This window comes from Ruditapes philippinarum, unplaced genomic scaffold (assembly GCF_026571515.1).
Source record: "Ruditapes philippinarum isolate M1 unplaced genomic scaffold, ASM2657151v2 ctg130_1_1_1_1, whole genome shotgun sequence".
NCBI classification, from domain to species: domain Eukaryota; kingdom Metazoa; phylum Mollusca; class Bivalvia; order Venerida; family Veneridae; genus Ruditapes; species Ruditapes philippinarum.
This window is the reverse complement of record NW_026852081.1, coordinates 153,846-180,396: the sequence shown is the minus strand read 5'-3', so window position 1 is coordinate 180,396 and position 26,551 is coordinate 153,846. Positions and strand designations below refer to the sequence as shown.

Sequence of the window (26,551 nt, the reverse complement as noted above, 5' to 3'; positions counted from 1 at the left end):
ATTTCTATTTTTGAATTCACCATACAATTTAACTTTATATATAAAAAATGTAGAAAATTCTTTAAAAGAAATTTTTGGATATCTTTAATTATTTATAGAATTTTTTCTTCTCATTTTTGTTCAGTTAAGAAGCATGAAAAACTCATTTTTTTAAGAAATATGTTCAAATTATCGTTTGGTTCATACAGAACCCTTAGATAAAGCAAGTTTTGTATAAAATTACGCTTATTGTGCTTGTATAAAGCTGTCTTATACATTTTTTATACCACAGTTTGGCTATTTTGACAGTTTTGAGATACATGTATTAGGTTACCATGGAAACTGCCATTTTACAAGAAATTTAACACTTCATACATTTTTATGCCACCGCAGCATCTGCGATGCGGTAGCATATAGCGATTCACCTGTGTGTATGTGTGTTTGTGTGTTATATAGATTATATTGTGAATTTAAAAAATCTTCTTGTGAAAAACCACTGGTCCAATTTCAACCAAACTTGGCAGGATTGATCCTTGGGTGAAGGGCTTTCAAAGGTGTTCAAAGAATTTCATTCTATGCGGAAATCTGGTTGCCATGGCAACCAAAAGGAGTTATAAGAATAAATTAGAAAAAAAATTCTTGTAAAGACCTAAAAGGCCTAGAGCTTAGATATTTTGCATAAGGCATTGTCTGGTAGACCTCTACCAAGATTGTTCAAATTATAGCCCTGGGGTCAAAATCGGCCCCGCCTCGGGGGTCATTGATTTTCACTTTATGTACATATAGTAAAAACTTAAAATACCCCCTTGTAAAGACCAAAGAGGCCTAGAGCTTAGATATTTTGCATAAGGCATTGTGTGGTAGAGCTCTACCCAGATTGTTCAAATTATAGCCCTGGAATCAAAATCGGCCCCACCCCGGGGGTCATTGGTTTTCCTTATATGTATATAGTAAACACTTATAGTAAAAACTTTAAAAAAAATTCTTCTAGGAATTGAGAAATGCTAGAGTGTAGATATTTTGCATGAAACATTGTGTAGTGATCCTCTAGCAAGATTATTCAAATCATAGCCAAAATTGTCCCCGCCCCGGGGGTCATTGATTTTCAATATTATATACATATAGTAAAAAATCAAAAAAATCTTAATGTTTGAAGGTACAAGGCTAAGAGCTTTAATATTTGTTAAATGATATCATCTAAAGGTACTCTACCAAAGTTGTTCAAATTCTGCCTCTAGTGTCAAATTAGCCCCGCCCCGGGGGCTATAGGTTTTCCTTATATGTATATTGTAAAAACTTAAAAAATCATCTTCTCTAAATTTACAAAGGCTAGAGGCTAAGATATTTTGCATGAAACATTGTGAAGTGAACCTCTACCAAGATTGTTCTAATTATAGCCCTTGGGTAAAAATTGGTTCCGCCCCGGGGGTCATTGATTTTCAATATGTACATAATTTTATATTAAAAAATATTATTTTTGTCTAAAGGTACAAGGCATAGAGCTTTGATGTATGCTATATAATATCACCTATAGGTTCTCTACCAAAGTTGTTCAAATTTTTCCCCTTGTGTCAAAATTGGCCCTGCCCGGGGTCAGTGATTTTTCTGAATGGGAAAAAGCTACAGCTTAGATATTTGACTTGAAATGTTGTTTGGTGGACCTGTATCAAGATTGTTTTGAATTAAACCCTTGGGTCAAAATTTGCCTTGCCCAAGGGGACAGTGACCTACTTTCTTGTCCTTTGATGTACAGCTATGGAATTTTGACCATGTGCACAGTTTTAGTTGTAAAATTGAACTTTTGATATCAGTTGACCTAGATTTTGATGATGTGACATACTTGTCCTTTGATATATAGCTATGGAATTTGAACCATGTGCACAGATTAAGATGTAAAGTGAACTTTGATATCAGCTGACCTAGATTTTGACAAAGTGTCTTACTGTGTTGTCTTTTGGTGTAATCATGAAATTTAGTCTGTGTGAAATATGACCTTCACCACCAAATTCACTAGACTCGAGTGCATTGATTTATTCCTACTCTGATCTTTTATTGGATTAACAATAGATTTAACCACTAATCTGATAATAAGAATTAAATAGGTCAGGGATCTATGCATTATGACAATCTTCAATTGTATAGAAACAAAAAAATCTGTTCCTACACTACTATTTAGTGTTATATTAATGCGGTGGCATAGCATTTTTCTCAAAAACAATCTTGTTCTTTTTCGTTTTTAATTCGTCACAATTTAATTTTTCACAACAGAAAAACAATTTAGAAAATCATATGAAAGAAATTTTTCGATAGTTTTAATTATTTACAGAATTCATGCTTTATTTTCTCACTTTGGCATTTCCTGATCGCAGATCAGGAAATACAATGCTGACATTCAGTCTCTGGCACAGCGCTTCACGACAAACCTAACAACAAGTAGTTCTCAAAACAGCTTTAAACTAGCGATGTAAAAGAAAATTTTCTTTTTATTTTGTTACAATTATCCAACAAATTACAACACATTCAAAGTTTAAAAGTGGCGTTGGCTTATAGAATTGTCAGTAAATGAAAAATGCCAAATTACGCGGATGAATATCATTTTAATCAATGAAAATTGCTCGGTTATTTCCGTAAAGCTTCGGATTATTGTGATTGGAATTAAACGCCCCCTAAATGAACCTTTGGTATTTAGATCAAAAAATAAAGTAAGGATGTCATGTTGACTCTAGGACAGGGACGAATTTAGGTCAGTCGTCGATCGATAATCAATTTCTACACCCGATAATTTAATCCACATCAACAAAATGCTATTTTAGCGATGTCGATTAGTGAACACTTCAGAGCGTTTTGCACAAATAAATCTGACTGTCGAGTATTGGATTATATACCTGTCGGACTGTTTTGGCGAGAAGATTTTCGCTAAATTATTTATATCAGTGTTAAACTACATGTTTATTTAAAGAAAATACATTGACATTAATAAGAATGACACACCCTATATGGAAATTCAAAATTTAGAATAATATGATTTTATTCAGGCTGTTTTCGCATAACTTTCCCGTGATGCAGGGATAACGCACTCATTCAGGGTGTGAGAGGTCTAGGATCGACGCAACTATTTTTTTTATATATTTTTATTTTTTATTTTTTAAGTGTCTTTTTTAAGGAATTAGCCACGATATACAAGGATAAAGTGTTGCTGTCATAAAAAATGAACATAAATGATTTTTTATGTAACTCTAGTCATGCAAAATTCCGTATGTATCAAACTCAAACTGTTATATTAATTTTTTTAGCGCAGTCGCTGCATCTCGGTGCCCTGCAAGATGAATTATAGTATATAAAAATAAACTTATACAGGAAAATACATACAAATATACAGTACCATTTAGATTTCAAAGATCAGAAAATACCACAGAGCTTGCAGCCCTTTGATTTGTTCAGTTAAGAAGCATGAAAAACTCATTTTGGTAAGAAATATGTCCAGGTTATCATTTTATTTTTCCTACAGAATCATTGGATAAGGTTGTCTTTGCATAAAATTATGCTTGTTGTGTGTCTTAAGCTACCTTATACATGTTCTATTTTTTATAACACATGTTGGCTATTTTGACAGTTTTGAGATATACGGTTACCATTGAAACTGACGTTGTACAAGAAATTCAACACGTCAACATATCTTTTTATTTTTGAATTCGCCATTAAATTTTACTTATCATACAAAAGATTTAGATAATTGCCTGAAAGGATTAAATTTTCATAAAACTGTAGAAAATATCTCTAAGATAGTGGAGCATATAGGGATTTTTTCTTCATCTTCTATCTGTTCGTCTCTCTGTCCGTCATTCACAAAACTTGTCCGAAGTACTCCTAAAAAACGACTGGTGCAATTTCAGGAATGATCAGTACCAAAGTCTAGATGTGCATATCGTCGATGTTTCTATTTTTCGGTTCAAGGATTTTTATAAGAGTTTTGGCCCTTTAATGATTTCTCTGTCGCCGCTATAGAGAAGTGGCGACATAAAGGGCTCACTTCTCTGTCGTCTATCTATCTGTCCCTCTGTCCGTTACAAAACTTGTCCGGACTACTCCTCAAAACTTTCTGTTGCAATTTCAGCCAAATTTTACAGGAATTATCAGTACCAAGTCTAGTTGTGCATATCATCGGCACTTTTCCGGTTATATGTTTTTTGTACGAGTTTCGGCACTTTAATGATTTTATTTTTTTGTACGAACTATCCCTCTTATACCACTTATTAAATTTCAATGAAAGTTAACAGGACTGATTTGTAGCTCCAGTACTTGCGCATATTACACGAGTTGTCAGGTTGAATGAATTCTGGGCAAGTTATGACCCTTTAATAAAATACTCGTACGAAAAAATAAGACGGAATCCTCCTTATATAAGGCCATCTAAAATATTTAGAAAATCTACATTTTCCTGCTAGGTTAAGGCGGACATGGAATTTTTAGCAAAGTCCGCCTAAGTTTCTGAAATTTCCGCCTAAATTCTTAAACAGATTCCGCCTAGAGCTTAGGCAGAAAATGATAAATGTAAAGTCTTAGGGAAAAAATTCAACTAAGTCACATTTCTTAGGCGAAACTTTCGACTTAGTCATTTAAGGAAACCACGAACAACTCAATTTAAGCGGAATTTCTAACTTCATCATATTCTGAATATTAGTACACAATGTCAAACAAAAATAACATATGTATATTTATATATATATATAACATTATTTTATTGATACATTATTTTTAAATAAGTATTTTTATTATTGTTTAATGGCAGGTCTGATCTTTTACTGTTAGTATTAGCTTATTTGACACCATTATTTTATGGCAGGTCTGATCTTTTACTTTTAGTATTAGCTTACTTGTCACCATTTTGTGTCGATTGTGACCACCCTCCCCAAACCAAAAGGAAAGCTTGCGGTAAACTTGATGCAAGCTTACATTGGCTATTTAACACTTGTGACATCTGCATGATGTTCAGTAAAAAAAATGAAAATCACCAAAAATCAAAATGAAAGAGGAAATCAAATTTGTTTCAGCTTATAACTTTTTAATTAAGGCACTATAAGGAACTATAAAATTGACAACATAGGTCAGTTATATACCTTAAAAGACACAAGAATGCAAAATTTAAACAAAGTTTACCGTATGGTTTTCGAGCTATGGAGATTTTTCTAAAGTAAAACTTGGCTATTAGAAGGGCTCTTTTTCAGAAATGGGAACTTCTAATTATTCTATCATATAATCATTATGAAGTAATGTTTTTCTATAGAAAATTTTTAAGAAACAAAAAATAGCATTCAGCTAACAAATGACTCAGCGAAATTATAGTTTCTACTCAAAATGTTTGAAATATGTATATAAATGTTACCCTACCCCACCCATTTTAAGTAGTTGTTTGATCATTTTTCTACTTGGAGGGCCTTATTCAAAATATCTCTAAAATTTACTCATATCAGGGGTTGTTTTCAAAGTTTGCATACATTTTCTTAAAGGTATATTGGTTGCGCTTGTCAAATATAAAATACTTTTACCGTCTAGTTTTTTTATTTTTATTAGACTTTGAAAATATAAGGTACCATATTTGATAATAAATTTGGTACAATTTAGCCAATTAATACCAATAATAATTCTATGATTAAAATGAAACACTTTTTTCTTATCAAGAGTGATCTGAGAGACACAAACAATGTTTAAAGAAAAAAAAAGGAAGAAAAAAAAGTTGCCTCTTCCGGGGCTTGAACCCGCTCCCCTCAGTTCCAATGCAGTTGACAGTAGTTCTAGCCTATTTGAGTACTCTTCAAAGTGGAGGTAATGCATTAGGTGGGCCATACCTTAAAGCTTTCAACACAATTTAACTAAGATAAAGTCAGTATTTTAAATAAAATTATTATGAAAGTTAACAAAATTCACTTTTCCTAACAACTGTGAACATACAAGCAAATATAATGAACATTATATATTGTCTAATGGCTAATTGTTTTTTTTCTTTCAATCACTTGATGTTAATTCTTTTAGCTCACCAGAGCCGAAGGCTCAGGGTGAGCTATTAGTATCAAAGGGGGATGCTCCGGCGTCCATCGTCCGTCGTCCGTCGTCATGCGTCAACAATCGTCTTCTCCTCTGAAACTACTAAGCATCCTTGTGACAGTCACACTTGAATTTGCTCATGTCATTCCAATTGGCCGATTTTAGGGTCAGCAGAGCTAAAAATAGAAAAACCTTTAAACATCTTCTTCTACAGAACTAATGGATGGATGATCACCAAACATTGTCTGTAGCATTCTTGGGAAGTCTTTCATCATGATTGCTCATATTAATGTGATTGGCCCTTTTAGAGGTCTCTAGGGCTAAAAATAGAAAAACCTTTTAACATCTTCTTCTACAGAACTACTGGATGGATGATCACCAAACTTTGTCTGTAGCATTCTTGGGTAGTATTTTATCAAGTTTGCTCATATGAATTTGATTGGCCCCTTTAAGGGGTCGCTATAGCTAAAAATAGAAAAACCTTTAAACGTCTATTTTTACAGAACTAATGGATGGACGATCACCAAACTTTCTTAGGTAGTTGTTTATCAAGTTTGATAATATTGTATTGATTGGCCCCTTTTAGGGGTCTGTAGGGCTAAAATAGAAAAACCTTTAAACATCTTCTCCTACAGAACTAATGGATGGATGATCACCAAACTTTGTCTATAGCATTCTTGGGTAGTGTTTTATCATGTTTGCTCATATTAATTTGATTGGCCCCTTTTAGGGGTCTCTAGGGCTAAAAATAGAAACATCTTTAAACATCTTCTCCTACAGAACTAATGGATGGATGATCACCAAACTTTGTCTGTAGCATTCTTGGGTAGTGTTTTATCAAGTTTGCTGATATTAATTTGATTGGCCCCTTTTAGGCGCCACTAAAGCTAAAAATAGAAATACCGTTTAATGTCTATTTCTAAAGAACTAATTGATAGATGATCACCAAACTTTGTCTGTAGCTTTATTGGCTAGTCTTTTATCAAGTTTGCTGATATTAATTTGTTTGGCCCATTTTAGGGGTCTCTATAGCTAAAATAGAAAAAACCTTAAGATATCTTTTTCTACAGAACTTATTGATGGATGATCACCAAACTTTGTCTGTAGCATTCTTAGGTAGTCTTTCATCAAGTTTGCTCATATGAATTTGATTGGCCCCTTTTAGGGGCCGCTTAAGCTATAAAATAGAAATACCTTTTAATGTCTATTTCTACAGAACTAATTGATGGATGATCACCAAACTTTGTCTGTAGCATTGTTGGGTAGTGTTTGATTAAGTTTGCTCATATTACTTTAATTGGCCCCTTTTAGGGGCCGCTAAAATTAAAAATAGATAAACGTTTAAAACGTCTATTGCTATTGAACTACCACTAAACTTTGTCTGTAGCATTCTTGGGTAGTATTTATCAAGTTTGCTCATATTAATTTGATTAGCCCCTTTTAGGGTCCGCTTAAGCTAAAAATAGAAAAACCTTAAAACATCTTCTACTACAGAACAAGTTAATAGATGATCATCAAACTTTGTCTGTAGCATTTTTTGGGTAAATAAATTTGCTCACATTAATTTAAATGGCCCTTTTAGGGGCCGCTTATGCTTAAAACAGAATAACCCTTAAACATCTTCTACTTCAGAACTAATTGTTGGATGATCACCAAACTTTGTAGCATTCTTGCGTAGTCTTTTATCAAGTTTGCTCATATTTATTTTTAGCCCCTATTAGGGGCAGCTAAAGCTAAAAATAGAAAAAACCTTTGAACATTATTTCCTACTTAAATAATTGATGGATTATCACCAAACTTTGTCTGTAGCATTCTTATGTAGTATTTTATCAAGTTTGCTCATATTAATTTGATTGGCCCCTATTAGGAGCAACCATAGCTGTTATGCCCCAGGCCATGGCATTTCTTCAAACTATAGTTTAATAATGAAAGGAAAATAACTCATGTTGGAATGTTTCTATATATGTGTACATGCATACATGTGAACTCTCCCAATTTGAGCGGGAGACAACCTCTTTCTCCTATCAAATTTGTAACTATTTTTCTTAGAACTTTATTAAGGGGTGTTTAAAAAAATAAAAACATCTCCCTCTCTTTCATTTCAAAATTTCCTACTATGTATATTGTCAAATAAAAAATCTCCCTCTTTTTGAAGTAAATTCTCCCCCCTGAATTGACATGTATGTACATGTTATGCATAAAAAAGATTGAATGTCTTAATGTCATGACCTGTTTGCTTTTCAGAGATCTTGAGGTCATTCACCTGCTTTTGTGGGCATTGCATCATTGCAAGTTCATTTGTAGGTCACTCTAGAGAATTTTCCCCAGGAAATGAAATAAGGCTTAAAGAATTATTACATTTGATTCTGGTACCTTACTAACTTGGAGAAAGCACATTTCAATAAATATTGTGACACACTGTTGAACCTGATGTTTCATGTGCATACGATATTGTCACTGTGTAACAGATAGGTGATTGTTTTTTACTGAGACTCATTTACAGTATCAGTTGTATTATATCAGAATATAATAATAATGTATAGAATAGCCTGATCAATATGTTTAACTTTTTGCAACTTACATTTTACATTAAGGAACAAAACTTAAGTTTAAGTGAACTCATGGCAACTTTAGAAGTATTTCTTGCTTGTCTTTTTGTAATTTGTCATTTTTTATTTTTTGTGCTATTTTAACATCAGTTTTAATTATTTCTATTCAGAATCACATTTTGCAAACTTGGTTATCACTTGTTGAAAGTAACTTTGCACTGTTTCATACAATGTATGAAAAGTTGTTTTCATGTTCACTGAATACATTTCATCAAAACAACCTTTTGCCGGTTTCCTCTATGTAGTTAAAGTTACAATTTTTCCCATTTCTATTAGAGAGTAAGATAATTAACCTGAAATGTTAACTTTCTGGTTAAGTTGACTAGTATACCTATGTTATCTCAAATAAATATTGACCCAAACTTGGTTCCTATCATTTTTACTATAAAGAAAAAAAAAAAAAAACAAAAAAAAAAAATCAGTGTCGGGAAACCTTACAACTAGAAAGGCAAGTTTGAGTTGGCCTGGACTATTTAAAAATCACTGAAAAACAGTTGTTTCTGGTGAGCGACTCAGGGCCATCATGGCCCTCTTGTTTATTTATGTCTAATTTTTAATTCATTTGCTCAAGTATATCCCTCCTTTTAATTAAACATTAACTATCTTGTGCAGAAGTTATTGATAGCATGGTCTCCCATGAGTATTAATTGTAGACTGTTGGTAACATACTATACATGCCATAAACATTTGTAATTGGTCAGAGTGATTGGTTGGTCAAGTGCAACTAATTACTTTCTCTCTGCTGTTTACATGAATACTCAGTGTCAAACTCACCTATCTAATATAAATGAAAGTGTGAGATAAGTGTGGTTTACAACTTGTAATCTAATATCGTGAACAAATCTGACATCAGGATCTGATCTCAGAAAATTCAAATATTACTCAGGAAGTTCATTTGGACCGCAGTGCTTATAATTTATCAAGATGCTTAGAAGTAGAGTTAAACATGTGACTAAAGTGCCATTTAGATGAAACAACTTAATCAATGTCAACTTTAATAAAATTATAGTAGGACATTAAATGAGTTCTTCATTCAGATGGAAATGGAAATTTACTATTGTTCAATGGAATAATGGTAAGTTATTTACACTCTTTTCATACAAAGGTCTTTTCAAATTCACCTTGCCAATGAACACTTTTAATTTTAGTTTTTATTTTTCTTCATAAATTTTACATATGTGCTTGTGTAAATCTTTTTCACTTAGTGTTATTGAGTGGGAATTTTCAAATCTGCCCGTTTCTTTACATTATGTACCAGTAAATTACATTCCTGGTCATGATTTTTCATTAATAAACATTTACATTCTTGGGATCTTTCAGTAAATTATGGGTTTATATTAACAGTACTTGAAACTTTTATAAGCATTTTGAATTTACTCAATTTATAATAAATATATGTATTAAAAATGGATTTTTTTTATCTACAGGGGAACTTACAATGCCACACCTGTACCATAGAAAGTTTCATATTATCATGATGATGATGAAGAAGAAGAAAAATGAGTTGATAACAGAAATAATTGATGGTTAGTTTTGTTATTCAATAAGGTTATATAACTCAAAACTGATAAAAATAATTAGATAAATAATAACCATTGATTTGAACAATTTTGACTCTTAATTAAACAACTTTTAATGTATTAAATAATTAAACAACTTTTAATGTATTAATTATATATTTCCATTTAAACAAAATGATTGTATAGTATATAATTTTTGTATACTAAAGATTTACTTAAATTACAATATTAATTTTATCTTAAAGGTTTGTAAAATATTTAAATGCATGTAATACTTTCACTAGTTAAATTGTCATACAATTGAAGCAAAAGTTCTGATAAAAATATTCATGATCATCTGATGCAGCAGTCAAAACCAGTAGGAATGCAAATAATTTTCAAGTGTATTGTTTAAACAATTATAAACAATTGCTTTGCTAGATATAGATCTTTATTGTTGACATTATTTATAGCAATATTTAACAAAATTGAAAACTATTGCAGCAAGAACAATTTTAATGTTTATAAATAATTATTAAACTGGCAAGATTGCCAAAAAATAAAATTTTACTATTGCCTAAAAAATAATAATTAAGTATGCATGTGCTTTCAAATATTAATCTTTTTAATTAGTTTATAACATGCTAATAATACCAATCATATCCATACAAAACATAAAAAATTAATTATTATACAAATATTTTTTTCAGTGTGTACAACAGGCTTTAAAATATATGGATAGTTGTGTGCCACAGTGAAGCCATTCTGAAAGACTGCATCTGTGAAGGACATGATTTATCATATTTCAATATGGATACTTATTTGAAAGAAAAGAAAAAAACAGTTATCTTAAATAAATGTTTTGTTTTATATTTTCTCAACTTGGTAGACATTTATTATTATTTGTATTTGTGTAATAGAATAATGTTTGTTAAGATGAATGTAAATCTAGAAATAAGTTGAAATGAATGAATAAATTAATTCTAGTATATAATAGTTTATTAAAATGTTATACCTTACTACACGACAATTAATTGCAATATAGGAGAAAGAGTTTGTGACAGGATAGACTGTCTGTCCGTCCGTCTGTCTGTCAGTCCGTCCGTCCACAAAACTGGATCTCCAGTATGGAGATTATGCATGTCTTTTTCTTTTATTCCTATGATGAAAATTCTAGTTGCTATGGCAACAAATAGTCTTAAATTAGGGCAAATTAAACACATAAATTGGATCCAGTGATAACTACAAAAGTACCGAAAATATTTTTATGAAACTTGATATATGGATAGATGGCAGTATGGAGATTATGCACGTCTTTTTTTTCTTCCTATGTTGAAAATTCTGGTTGCTATGGCAACAAAAGCCTGAATTTCAAGATTTCTTAATTAAATTTTTCAGCTTTTTCACTATAAGTTCTTTTTTTTTCTTAAGGTGTTTACTTCAAACTTTACATGTAAGTTTTTGGTCATCAACCACATCATATGTGACAAGGTTTACAACTCTAGCACAAAAATTATCAGTATTTCCTCCCTTGAACTTAGATTTTTTATAAAAAGATGTTGTATTTTTTAAATAACTTCTTTATTTCCTAATGTATTTACTTCAAACTTCATATATATGTTTCTTATTATCACTCAACATTTTTGAGAAGGTTAAACACTCTAGCAAGACTATTTCCAGAATTATGCCCCCCTTTAAATTAGATTTTTTTCGATAAAATGGTAATATTTACTGGAACTTCTTCATTCCTTAAAGGATTTACTTTAAAATAATATGACAAGGTTGTATAAATATAATTTCCTTACTAGGCAGGGAAACTTAACACATTACTGTGATATAGACAAATTTAGAACTCAAATGATTTAAGTTCATTCATGTCATTCATTCACTGGTAAAATTGAATGGCCAATGGCCCATCAGAATGTTGCTGGGGTTCTAACCGGTAGGGGACTTATGGATTGCTTGCAATACTATGATAATTGCTTGTTATTAAATGATTCTTGGCATAAAGTTAATTCTTATGATTTCAAAAACTTTCTAAAAAATTTGTTCCAAAATTGCTAGGCGGATTTTTTAAAACTAAAATCCAGTAAGCAGGAATTTTTTCCGCTTAAGAAAAATAAGGCATAATTTTTTATTTGTGTCAAGGCGGAAATTTTTCCGCCTATGATTTTTTTCTGCCTAGAGTCGGCGGAGTCCGCCTAAGGTAGGCGAAATCCGGCGACATAGCCAGACCTTAAGCGGAATATTTAAATGAGCTAAGGCGGAATCCGTCTAGATAGGCGGATTCCACCTTAGCTCATTTAAATATTTCGTACCATATTCTGCTTAAGGTCCACCTAAGAAGCAATATTCAACTGTATTCAGTTTAAGGCGGAATCCGCTTTACTACATGCGGATTCCACCTACAGTCAGGGCGGAAGTTTTCGTACTGGAGGTGATTATTTGTGTTGCCAGCTTAAAAGACGGTAGTCTGGACTACACCTCGAAAACTACGGGTGCAATTTCATCAAAACTTTACAGGAATGATCAATACCATGTCTTGTTGTACTTCTAATCGACATTTCTTGGTTCATTGAATTTTGTCATGAGTTATATATGGTTTTTACCGTGAGCAGTATATTGTACGGGCCATCATGTCTGTCTTGTTAAAAAGTGTATATATTTTTTTTCCATTTTTCTTTTCAGAGTTTTCTCTGCTTGTTGGACTGTCAACAACGCCAAAAGTAAAAATTAAGCCTTGGCAACGTGAGAAGATTTATGAGTGTATTAAGACGGTCCTTCCCTTGTTTGCAAAACGTCTAGATATTGTTGAAAATATTAAATTTTGTAAAGTTGTAAGCATAACAAAAGACAAAAATCATGACATAAAACTAGAACTTTCAGTATCAAGTTTAGATGATTTTGACAAATTGGCTGAATATACTAAACCAGTTCAACAAGATTCAAAGAATGGATTATCATATGCAATAAGTACATTCTTTCAAGAGCAAGATATACTGTCGAAATGTGGGTTTTATTCGAAACTGGAAATAAACATTTCTGTTGTTATGTCTGATACGGAAAGAAAGAAGTGGAAAAAAGAGCTTGGCAAACAAGGGTTAACTTCAGAGAATTCTTCTGATTCTGGAGGGTAAGAACGTACAAACGTATTAGTATACACTAAAAATGCGGGGTTTACTATTCGCCGGTCTCCTTCCGGAAATTCCCTGTCTGTCCCGATCTGTTTTAACCGGAATTTACTATAGACCTGCGAATAGTATCATTTTATTTGATATCGTAACAAATTAATGAGATTTTCCGCAAAAAAAATGAATGTTTGTCACTTAGTTTGGTTACCACAATTAATTAACACACTGATCAACTCTCAAATTTATTTATTATTATATATAAACATACAATTCTATAAATAACAATAACATGTTTCATTTTATTTATATAAGATAAATATAATTATAGATAATTAAATAAAAAGGTCTTAATATAATATGCACTACTAGTAAAGGCTCTGAGGACTAATTCTAAGTTACAAATTAGATGTTCTGAATTATTCAACAGTGAAAATTTGGAAACAATAATAAAGTAAAATAAATGGTTTAAGAAAAATCAATATAATTTATTGAAAGATTTACAATAATTTACTGACTTTTTCCAATTAATTTTAGAATAGAAATCGTCGGTCAATATTACAATGCGTTTTTAAAATTTATTTTACAATTTTGATAAAAAAATAGAAGTAAACGTAATCAGTATTAAAATAGCCCTGAAACACAAAAAGAGAAAGAAAACATTATTCATAAAAGATGTAGGAAAAACATATTAGAATAGATATTACAATTATTGTATATTTAAACAGTTATGTTAACATGATCAACATAGTCATATAATCAGTGTCATATTTTTACTAAGTGTGAACTGATATCTTAAGATATTTAATGATAGGGACTTCGCCACTAGCGAATACATAATAAGGGACAATAAACAAGTGTGGTGTTGATCATACGTTACATAAACATATTATAAATGATTGTTTATATCAGTTGGCATTAATAATCACATGTAACATTTATGAAATTATAAAAAAACTAGCAATTATATTTATAATTTGACAAAGATGACTGTTGCATATTTTTAGTAAAATCGGCATGATATATCGTCAATCATTTTACAACAATTTCATTGACAATTATAACAACACAACATCAAAATCATACACATTTCAAATTCTTTATTTACCTTAAAAAAGACAAAAAGTCATGATAATTGAAAAAGGAAGGGTGGTTAAGTAACATTATTATGCCCCCATTTTGAAAAAAAAGGGGGTATATTGCTTTGCACTTGTCGGTCCGTCGGTCCGTCGGTCCGTAGACCAAATGGTTTCCGAGTGATAACTAAAGAACCCTTAGGCATAGGAAATTCAAACTTGGTATGGTGATTGGTCATGACCAGTAGATGACCCTTATTGATTTTGGGGTCAAGGGGTCAAAGGTCAAGGTCACATTGACCTTGAAAGCAAAACGGTTTCCGATCAATAACTAAAGAACCTTAAGGCCTAGGAACTTCAAACTTGGTATGGTGATTGGGTCATGACCAGTAGATGACCCCTATTGATTTTGGGGTCAAGGGGTCAAAGGTCAAGGTCACATTGACCTTGAAAGCAAAAACGGTTTCCGATCAATAACTAAAGAACCTTAAGGCCTAGGAACTTCAAACTTGGTATGGTGATTGGTCATGACCAGTAGATGACCCCTATTGATTTTGGAGTCAAGGGGTCAAAGGTCAAGGTCACATTGACCTTGAAAAGCAAAAAAACGGTTTTGATCAATAACTAAAGAACCTTAAGGCCTAGGAACTTCAAACTTGATATGGTGATTAGTCATGACCAGTTGATGACCCCTATTGATTTTTGGGGTCAAGGGGTCAAAGGTCAAAGGTCACATTGACCTTTGAATGCAAAAACGGTTTCCGATCAATAACTTAAGAACCTTAAGGCCTAGGATTTTCAAACTTGGTATGGTGATTGGTCATGACCAGTAGATGACCCCTATTGATTTTGGGGTCAAGGGGTCAAAGGTCAAGGTCACATTGACCTTGTAAGCAAAAACGGTTTCTGATCAATAACTAAAGAACCTTCAGGCCTAGGAACTTCAAACTTGGTATGGTGATTGGTCATGATCAGTAGATGACCCCTATTGATTTGGGGTCAAGGGGTCAAAGGTCAAGGTCACATTGACCTTGTAGGTAAAACGGTTTCCGATCAATACCTAAAGAACCTTAAGGCTTAGGAACATCAAACTTGGTATGGTGATTGGGTCATGATCAGTAGATGACCCCTATTGATTTTGGGGTCAAGGGGTCAAAGGTCAAGGTCACATTGACCTTGTAGGTAAAAACGGTTTCCGATCAATATTTAAAGAACCTTAAGGCCTAGGAACTTCAAACTTGGTATGGTGATTGGTCATGATCAGTAGATGACCCGTATAGATTTTGGGGTCAAGGGTCAAAGGTCAAGGTCACATTGACCTTTTAATTAAAAACGGTTTCTGATCAAAAACAAAAGAACCCTTAGGCCTAGGAACTTCAAACTTGGTATGGTGATTGGTCATGATCAGTAGATGACCCCTATTGATTTTGGGGTCAAGGGGTCAAAGGTCAAGGTCACATTGACCTTGTAGGTAAAAACGGTTTCCGATCAATAACTAAAGAACCTTAAGGCCTAGGAACTTCAAACTTGGTATGGTGATTGGTCATGATTAGTAGATGATCTGTATAGATTTTGGGGTCAAGGGGTCAAAGGTCAAGGTCACATTGACCTTTTTAATTAAAAACGGTTTCTGATCAATAACAAAAGAACCTTAGGCCTAGGAACTTCAAACTTGGTTATGGTGATTGGTTCAATGACCAATCAGATGACCCCTATTGATTTTGGCGTTAAAGGGGTCAAAGGTCAAGGTCACATTGACCTTGTAGGTTAAAAACGGTTTCCCGATCAATAATGGAAAGAACCCTTAGGCCTAGGGACTTCAAAACTTGAGATGGTGATTGGTCCATGATCAGTAGGATGACCCCTATTGATTTTGGGGTCTAGGGGTCAAAGGTCAAAGTCCACATTGACCTCTTTAGGTAAAAACGGTTTCCCGATCAAATAACTAAAAGAACCCTTAGGCCTAGGAACTTCAAACTTGGTATGGTGATTGGTCATGACCAGCAGATGACCCCTATTGATTTTGGGGTTAAGGGGTTAAAGGGCAAGGTCACATTGACCTTGTACGGTAAAAATGCTTTCCGATCACATAACTTAAGAACCCTTATGCCTAGGAACTTCAAACTTGGTTATGGTGATTGGTCATGACCAGCAGATGACCTATTGATTTTGGGGTCAAGGGGTCAAAAGGTCAAGGTCACATTGACCTTGTAGGTAAAAACGGTTTCCGATCAAATTAACTTAAAAAACGCTTAGGCCTAGGAACTTCAAAACTTTGTGTGATGATTGGTCAATGACCAGCAGATGACCCCTATTGATTTTGGGGTCAAAGGTCAAGGTCACATTGACCTTGTATGTTAAAAACGGTTTCCGATCAATAATAAGAGAACCCTTAGGCCTAAAGAACTTCAAACTTGGCATGGTGATTGGTCATGACCAGCAGATGACCCCTATTGAGTTTTGGGTCAAGGGGTCAAAGGTCAAGGTCACATTGACCTTGTAGGTACTTTATAACCCTTATTAATTGTTTGATCACTGGGTCAGAAGTCATGCATAATAACCTTATCACATGACTTATTGGCTGCTGATAGGGGGCATACATGTTTTACAAACATATCTTGTTATATAATACATTTTTATATCATGTAAGTTTTAATTAATATGCTTTTACATTTACATGATTTATAATCTTTGATTAAAACAAATAAATAAAAACTACAAAAATACTTAGTATACAACAATTAAGGCTTGACCATCCTAATGCATTACCTCCACTTTGAAGAGTAAAATACATTAAAACTTAGGGCCGTGGGTTCAAGTTCCAGAAGGGTCAACTTTTTTTCCTTTTCATTCTTTCTTTGAACATAATTCATGTATCTCTTATGTCCCTTTTGGGAACAAAAAAGTGTTTGATTATTTAATTGACATAGGTATTTATTGGCTGATTAATGCCAAATTTAATGACAAATATGGTACCTGTCATTTTCAAAGTGCAATAAAATCAAAATAAGACGGTAAAAGTATTTGATATTTTACAAGATCAACCAATTTACTTTTGAAAAATTTAGGGAAACTTTAAAAACTGGCACTCATTTTAGCAAATTTTAGGGATTTTTTAATTAGGCTCTCTAAGCAGGAAATTGATCAAACAGATGCTAAAATGGGTGGGTAGGGTAACATTTTTACACATATTTCATATATTTTGAGTAGAAACAATCATTTTGCTTTTGTGGATTAATAGATGAATGTTACATTGTGTTTCTTACCAAAGATTGATGAGAAAACATATTTTATAAGGATGATAATGTAGATTATTTAAAGGTTCCTTATTTCTGAAAAAGGGTCCTTCTAACAGCCAAGATTAAATTCAGAAAAGTTGCAATAACTCGATTTTCGTACGGTAAAGTTTGTTTAAATTTTACATACATGTGTCATTTGAGGTATATATCTTACCTATGTTGTCAATTTTTCAGTTCCTGATATTGCTCGTTAGGATGGTCATACCTTAATTGAAAACAAATACATTATATACGAAAATAAATATATCTTATATCAACACCCTTTTTCATCTACAAAGATCAACCCATTTTTACAAAAAAAAAAATAAAAAAAATTAAAAGACCGGCATTGACAGGGTCGGTAAATATGATACTCTTCTCTTTAGTAAATCCCGGTCACAATAGACTGGGTGAGACCGAATACTGGAAAAGACCGGTACTGAGAAAAGAATCTTCCCTAAAATGCTGGGGAACCTTAGAAAAAAACAACAACAAAAAAAAAAGAAAAATAAAAGAAAAAGAATTTGAGCAATACCCAAACGGGCAGTGGTAAATTTCTTAAGATACAAGCTTCATTTGAATAAGATTGTAAATAGCAGTAGTATAATGCCAGTAACTTTCCATGCCTCAAGCACTGCCTTCGTAAGAATACCATTTAACTGTCTACATTTCATTGCATTACTGTATTGTTTTTATAGCTTTATAATTCTACTTTTGGCTCATCTGAGCAGAATGTGCTCGTGCTGAGCTATTGTGAGTCATCGTCTCCTCTGAAACTAAATAGGAATGATCACAAGTCCCCAATAAAAGTTGTTATACTGGCTGCTGCTAATTGCAAGTATGTCCCGGGGCCAAATAAACGGGATCAACATTTAACTTATACTTTAAGACGTTTTGAAAATAAATAATATTATATTTGGAGTTTACTTTTTAAAAAAAAAAATCTCCACAAATCTGCTTCAAAAATAATTGAGTTCAGTGTTAAACTTATATGTTAACAATTATACAGCTTAGTACTGCATTAAAAGTCACCTTTTCCCGTTTATTATCCCCCGCCGCGCCTTTCGGCGGGGGATATAGAAATAGTCTCCGTCCGTCAGTCCTTCTATCCGTCCCACATTTTTTGTACGGAGCATATTTCAAAAAGTATTTGTGGTATCAACTTGAAACTTCATCGGTTTATAGATCATATTAAGAAGGAGTACACTGCACAAGAATGATACCTCTTCCTTGCATATTTTTTCATTTTTTGCCCTTGTTATTTTTCACACTTAATATTTGTCCACATCATAACTCAAAAAGCCTTTGAGATATCATCACAAAACTTCATAGGTGGATAGATCTCACTCAGGATGTGTGCAATGCACAAAAATGATAACTCTTTATTTCATAATTTTTGAGATATTGCCCTTTGTAATTTTTCATAATTATTTTTTTACCTAAGTGGAGCATTACTCAAAAAGTCTATGAGATGTCAACATGAAACTTCATAGGTAGGTAGATTTAATTGAAGAGGAATGCTGTGGAGAATGATAACCCTACCCTTTATAATTTTTGAGTTATTGCCCTTTGTTATTTTTCATACTTTTTGTCCGGAGCTTATATCAAAAAGTATTAGATTTAACAACTTGAAACTTCATAGATGGATAGATCATATTTAGGAGGAGTGCAGTGCACAATAATGATAACTCCACCCTGCAAAATTTTTCAGTTATAGCCCTAGGTTATTTTTCAAAAACACAATTTTTGTCTAGAGCATAACTCAAAAAGCCTTTGCGATATCAACATGAAATTTCATAGGTGGATATATCCCATTCACATTGTGTGCAGGGCTCAAGAGTGATAACTCCTGCCCTTTGTTATTTTTCATACTTTATTTTTCACCTGAGTAAAAAAATATTTAATATGTCAACATGGAACTTCATAGGTGAATTTATTTTATGTAGGAGGAATGCTGTGCGCAATAGGGTAATGATAACTCTACTCTTTATAATTTTTGAGTTTTTGCTTTTGTTATTTTTCAAAAGTGTTAGAGGTATCAATTTGAAACTTCATAGGTGGATAGATCTCATTGAGGAGGAGTGCAGCACACAAGAATGATAACCTACCCTGCATTATTTTTCTTTTATTGTCCTTTGTTATTTTAAGCCATCAGTATTCATATAGGTTTCAAATCTGTAATCACTTCAGCCATCAGTTTTCAATACCAAAAGACCTCATAAAATTGAATTATTCTTCCTTTCTACATATGTATTCTTCCAATGAGCAAAAACACATTCGGCGGGGATGGCTATATTAACATGGCTCTTTATTTTACAAAACTAAACTATCACGAATAACATTATTATACTTTAATAACATGAAATTTGTCCTTTTTATCCATAAAACCTGTGCAAAAGTATTTTAATTAAAGATAGTTCAGATTTGCACTAAACTTAAAGTCAAGAATGTAATTATGTATTTAATTTAAGTTCTAGAATAAATGTTTACCTTTTATACGCCCGTTTGAAAAACGTTTTTATCTTTAGTGGCCTTGCACTTGCACATATTGATATAAAAACGCATGGAAGATTTTTGTAAAAATTCCTAAAAATGTTAAACACTACGAGAAGCTGTATCGCACTCATGAACCAGATCTACAGGTAAATGGTTTAACTCACAATTAGAGGTCATTGAAAAACGCTTGTCCGGAGTAAAGCTTCTACATGCATATATAGGGATTTCAATATAAGTTGCGCAAATTGACCATTGTGAGATAGAGTGTGCGTGCAAATTTTGGTCCCTGTGACAAAGGTCAATGCCATACATAGCGGTCAAAGTTCAAATAAAAATATGAAAATGTGTATTCGGACCATTTAGTCATTATTTATCACGGGATAATCATGACTACGGGTGTGAAACATGTATTTTGGATTTATATATGCAAGTGGAGGTTACTAAAGATAAAAATATAGAAATTTTGTCTAGGGCGTATGTGCTACACGCATAGAGGAACGTTTAATGAAACTTTATAGAAATGTTCACCATTATGACAAGCTGTGTTGCGCACATGAATCAGGTCTCTAGGTCAAAGGTCAAGGTCAAACTTTGAGGTCATGTAAAAAACGCTTGTCCTGATCAAAACTTATACATGCAAAGAGGAATTTCAATATAACTTGGCAGAAATGTTAACCGTTGTAAGGCGGAGTGTAAAGTGCAAAATTTAGGTTCCTGCCCGCAAGGTCAAGGTCACACATAGGTATCAAAGTTTTGATAAAAATATGAAATTATGTACATGTACCATATATACATCATTTATTGAGGGATTGAAAAACAAAAGGTCATTATCATGACTATGGGTGTGACAAATGTTTTGTCCGGAGCATATCGCCTTTACGTGTTGAGCAAATTTAACGAAACTTTATAGAAATGTTCACCACCACCTGTCACCACGTGTCACTACCACCACGTGTCACCACCACCAGTATATATCTATATTTATAGAATTTTCTATTGATAGAATTGCGTGTTTCTATTTATAGAATTGCCTGTTTCTTTTTATAGAATTTTCTATTTATAGAATTGCGTGTTTCTATTGATATATAATTATATATAAATAGGTATATTTATATATACAAAATATATAGACAAAACTACCGTGACAAGACGGACCGATTAAATTTATAAAAAGGAAACGTTAAGACTTTGTTCAAACATTTTTTGTTTGCTTTTAGAGAAAGTAAAAAGTCGAGCGTTGCCCCCGCCCGGCGGTGGCTCTTGTTAAAATACCGCTTAACAATAGCGGTTTCCATCCATTGTCAACTTTTTCTAGAGCTTAGACATAGTGCATTTTGTGTGTATCATCACGTAAAGAAAATCTACAAAAATGTTCAAATTATAGACTGGGGTCAGAATTGGTCCCGCCCAAGGGCTTATTTAATTTTTATGCTCCCCGAAAGAAGAATATTTAGTGGCCGCATTGTCCGCTCGTCCTTTCGTCCTTTTTCGTCGGTAATCTTTGGTCAAAAACTAGACTACAAAGCCCGAAAATGGTAAAAATTGCAAGTACTATCAATGTTATATTTTCAGCCCAAATGTTTTGGAAATGTCAGCAAGGTTGTTTAAATGATTTCTAGCTCAAGTTTGATTATAGGTTTTCTTTAAGCAAAAACTAGTAAAGCAGTACTGCAGGTGCTGATATGAACAATATTATTCAGTTTAAGATTATATCTGCTTTTTACTCAAAGTAAACAACATAACTTGTTCCATTAAGCGTCTCAATTTTTAGGTGAGCGTTTTTATAGGGCCATCATGGCCTTCTTGTTTATATTTAACATACCATACCCTGGGTGTAACTTTAACTTTGGATTGAATTTTAGGTCACGTAGTTCAAGGTCTTGCAAATAAATATTACTTTTTTAAAACTTTTTATTAATGTATTAACTTTACTTTTAGTAGCAAGTTAAATACTTTTCAATTTCATTAAAAAGCAAAGACATGCCGACCTATATTTTTTTATAGAAAGGTCATGGCACTGTGATGTTATGTACTGTATATGTTTTTATTTATTCTTGCAATTGTTTCTTCCGTAACTGAGTGAATAGTACTGGTACATTTTGGATAGTTTTTTTACTTACTAGAATTTTGGCCATGGTCATAGTTACTATGTATGTAGAAATATGTAAACGGAAATAAAAAATAAATACATTAATGCAATCATGTGACAACTCAAAACGTAAATATTTGTTCCCTTTATTTGAAAATTATGTCATCTTAAAATTTTACAAATAGATTCCTTCTAAGAGCTACATGTGTGTGCTGTCTTTCAAGCGATGTCAAAAATCTGAGACAAATTCTTTCATTCATTATGGTTGGGAATCAAACAACATTAAACCTGTACTGGCCCGACTTTCACTAACGTTCTCAAAGTCAAAATCTCAGCTCAAATCTGGGATTTTTCTCAACTCGGAAATTAAGAAAAATGTCAACTAAAAATTTGAGATTTTTCTCAGATATATTGAGACAATGTTTGGCTGTCTCAGATTATGTCTCAGTGAAGCTAAATTATTAAATCTATTATCATGGGTATTTTTACTTTCTGCATGGTTATTTTATAAATAAACATAATTTGACCTTTTTGGCAAATAAAGTTCCTATTTATTTCATATATTAAGTAATGTGTTAACTGATTATTGTGGGTGACATCATGCTCGCTAATTAATGACGTCATGAAATTATGGCGTCTCACTAAACATACTAAATGAGCCGTGTCACGACAAAACCAACATAATGGGTTTGTGACCAGCATGGATCCAGACCAGCCTGCGCATCCGTGCAGTCTGATCATGATCCATGCTGTTTGCTTATCAACTCTATTTCAAGTGGAGAAACTGACAGCGAACAGCATGGATCCTGATCAGACTGCGCGGATGCGCAGGCTGGTCTGGATCCATGCTGGTCGCAAACGCACTATGTTGGTTTTGTCATGACGCGGCTCTAATATAATTTATTGAATTTTTTTTCGTTTTCATTTAAAATACTGTTTGCAAAAAATATGAAGATCTACATTCATTCTTGTTCATTAGCATACAAATATTCACACATTTGATTCATAGTGTTTTTTGTTGTTGTTGTTTTTTTTTTGTTAATAAAACAAGAAAGATATATCTGTGTAACATTTTACATTAAATAGCAACTGTATACTTTGTAACAAAAAAACCTCCATAGATAAGTTTTAGAAGCCCGTCAACAATGCACACTAAGATTGAAGTTTTAAGATAGCCGCTTATGTCTTGAGAAAAAGCAGTCTCAGTTGAGAAAATTCTCAAATTTTGAGAAAAAGTTTAGCGAAAGCCAACTTGAGATTTTTTCTCAGGTGAGTAAGAGTCTCAGTCAGATTGGAGACAATGTTAAGTTGAGATTTATCTCAGTTTGAGAACGTTCGTGAAAGCCGGGCCAGCTCTGCATAATTGTCTGTGTTAAGGGCCATTTAATTCAGTCTGGGTTTAATTAGCATATTTTTACGCTCCCTGAAAAAATTTCGGGGGAGCAAATAGTCGCCGCCTTGTCCGTCCGTCCGTCTTTCCGTCCGTCCGTCCGTCCCCTTTTCTTGTCCGGGACATAACTTTGAAACAACAAGAGGTATCAACATGAAACTTTTTAGGTAGATAGATCTCATTGAGTAGGTGTGCAGTGCACAAGAACCGTAACTCTGCCTTGCCTTATTTTTGAATTATTCCCCTTTGTTAATTTGTACACTTTGAACTTTGTCCGGGACATAAGTCTTAAAGTATAAGAGGTATCAACATGAAACTTTGTAAGTAGATAGATCTCATTGAGTTAGTGTGCAGTGCACAAGAATCGTAACTCTGCCTTGCCTTATTTTGAATTATTCCCCTTTGTTTATTTTACACTTTGAACTTTGTCCGGGACATAACTCTAAAAGTATAAGAGGTATCAACATGAAACTTTGTAGCTAGATAAATCTCATTAAGTAAGTGTGCAGTGCACAAGAACCGTAACTCTGCCTTGCCTAATTTTTGAATTATTCCCCTTTGTTTATTTTACACTTTGAACTTTGTCCAGGACATAACTCTAAAACTATAATAGATATCAACATGAAACTTTGTAGGTAGATAGATCTCATTGAGTAGATGTGCAGTGAACAAGAACCGGAACTCTGCCTTGCCTTATTTTTGAATTATCCCCCTTTGTTTATTTTTACACTTTGAACTTGTCCGGGACATAACTCTAAATGTATAAGAGGTATCAACATGAAACTTTGTAGGTAGATAGATCTCATTGAGTAGGTGTGCAGTGCACAAAAACCATAACTCTGCCTTGCCTTATTTTTGAATTATTCCCCTTTGTTTATTTTTATTTCAAATGTCACAAAGTGACAGGGTGAGCTTTTGTGATCGCTTTTCGTCCGGCGTCCGTCTGTCGTCTGTCCGTCGTCCGTCCGACCGTAAACTTTTGCTTTAGATGACATCTCCTCATAAACCACTAAGCCAATTTCATCCAAACTTCACAGGAATGTTCCTTTGGTGGTCACCTTTAAAAATTGTTCAAAAAATTTAATTCCATGCAGAACTCTGGTTGCCATGGCAACCGAAAGAAAAATCTTTAAATATCTTCTTTTAAACAACCCTAAGAGCTAGGGCTTAGATAATTGACATGAAACATCTTCTATTGAGTGTCTACCAAAATTGTTCAAATAAAGCCCTGGGGTCGAAATTGGCCCCGCCCAAGAGGGGCCATTGTTTTTCCCTATATGCATATTGTAATTTTTTAAGTTTTTACTAAAAAATTAAAAAATCTTCTTTTAAAGAACCCAAAGAGCTAGAGCTAAGATATTTGGCATGAAACATCTTCTAGTGAGTGTCTACCAAGTTTGTTAAGAAAAAAGCCTGGGGTCAAAATTGGCCCCGCCCCAGGGTGTCATTGATTTTCCCTATATGCATATAGTAAAAACTTTAAAAAATCTTCTTTTAAAGAACCCAAAGAGCTAGAGCTAAGATATTTGGCATGAAACATGTTTTAATCAGTGTCTACAAAGTTTGTTCAAATAAAAGCCTCGGGGTAAAAATTGGCCCCGCCCCGGGGGTCATTGAATTTCCTTATATGTGTATAGCAAAAACTTAAAATCTTCTTTGAAAAAACCCACATAGCTAGAGTTTAGATATTTAGCATGAAACATCTTTTAGTAAATATCTACAAAGTTTGTTCAAATAAAAGCCCAGGGGTCAAAACTGGCCCTGCCCCAGGGGTGTCATTGTTTTTATATATATGTGTATAGTGAAAACTTAAAAAAATCTTCTTTTAAAAAACCCAATGAGCTAGAACTTAGATGTTTAGCATGAAACATCTTTTTATAGGTGTCTACAAGTCTGTTTAAATAAACAAATAAAAGCCCGTGGGTTAAAATTGGCCCTGGGGGAGGGGTGGGGGCTATATACAGGTGAGCGACCTCATCTTGGCCCTGCCCTCTTGTTACACTTTGAACTTTGTCCGGGACATAACTCTTAAACTATAAGTGGTATCAACATGAAACTTTGTAGGAAGATAGATCTCATTGAGTAGGTGTGCAGTGCACAAGAACTGTAACTGTGCCTTGCCTAATTTTTGTAGGGATAGGGATCACTTCTCCGTCGTCTGTCTGTCCGTCTGTCTGTCTGTCCGTCCGTCACAAAACTTGTCCGGACTACTTCTCATAAACTACTGGTGCAATTTCATCCAAACTTTACAGGAATGATCAGTACCAAATCTAGTTGTGCATATTGTCAACATTTTCCGGTTCAATGATTTTTGGCAGAGTTATGGCCCTTTAATAATTTCAATTTTAAAGTTTGTCCGGACTACTTCTCTTATACCACTAACGCAATTTCTATGAAACTTTTACAGGATTGATCTGGTAGCTCAAGTCCTTTGCGCATATTGCAAGGGTTTTCCGGTGAATGATTTTTGGCCGAGTTATGGGCCCTTTGATAAAAAGATTCTTTTTTCTGTGTGTTGCCAGATACACAAAAAGCTTGTCAGGACTACTCCTCATTAAACTACAGGTGCAATTTCATCCAAACTTTACAGGAATGATCAGTACCAAGTCTAGTTGTGCATATTGTCAGCATTTTCTGGTTCAATGTTTTTTGTTTGAGTTATGGCCCTTTAATAATTTTTATTTTTAAATTTGTCCGGACTACTTCTCTTATACCACTCATGCAATTTCAATGAAACTTTACAGGATTGATCTGTAGCTCAAGTTCTTGCACATATTGCACGGGTTTTCCGGTTGAATAATTTTTGGCTGAGTTATGGCCCTTTGATTAAAAGGTGTTTTTTTTCTGTGTGTTGCCAGATACGCAAAAGCTTGTCCGGACTACTCCTCATAAACTACTGGTACAATTTTATCCAAACTTTACAGGAATGATCAGTACCAAGTCTAGTTGTGCACTGTCCATCTGT

General features: G+C 33.3%; 1 protein-coding gene across 2 annotated transcripts in view; it reads left to right on the top strand.

The window, feature by feature from the left end:
- Positions 1–26,551, top strand: part of LOC132748683 (uncharacterized) — a 117,211-nt gene that overhangs the window by 26,288 nt on the left and 64,372 nt on the right. For both annotated transcript variants that reach the window (XM_060738298.1, XM_060738306.1), the window contains exon 3: positions 12,818–13,262. In XM_060738298.1, the coding sequence (XP_060594281.1) occupies positions 12,818–13,262 (445 nt within the window). The remainder of the gene's footprint in view (positions 1–12,817; positions 13,263–26,551) is intronic.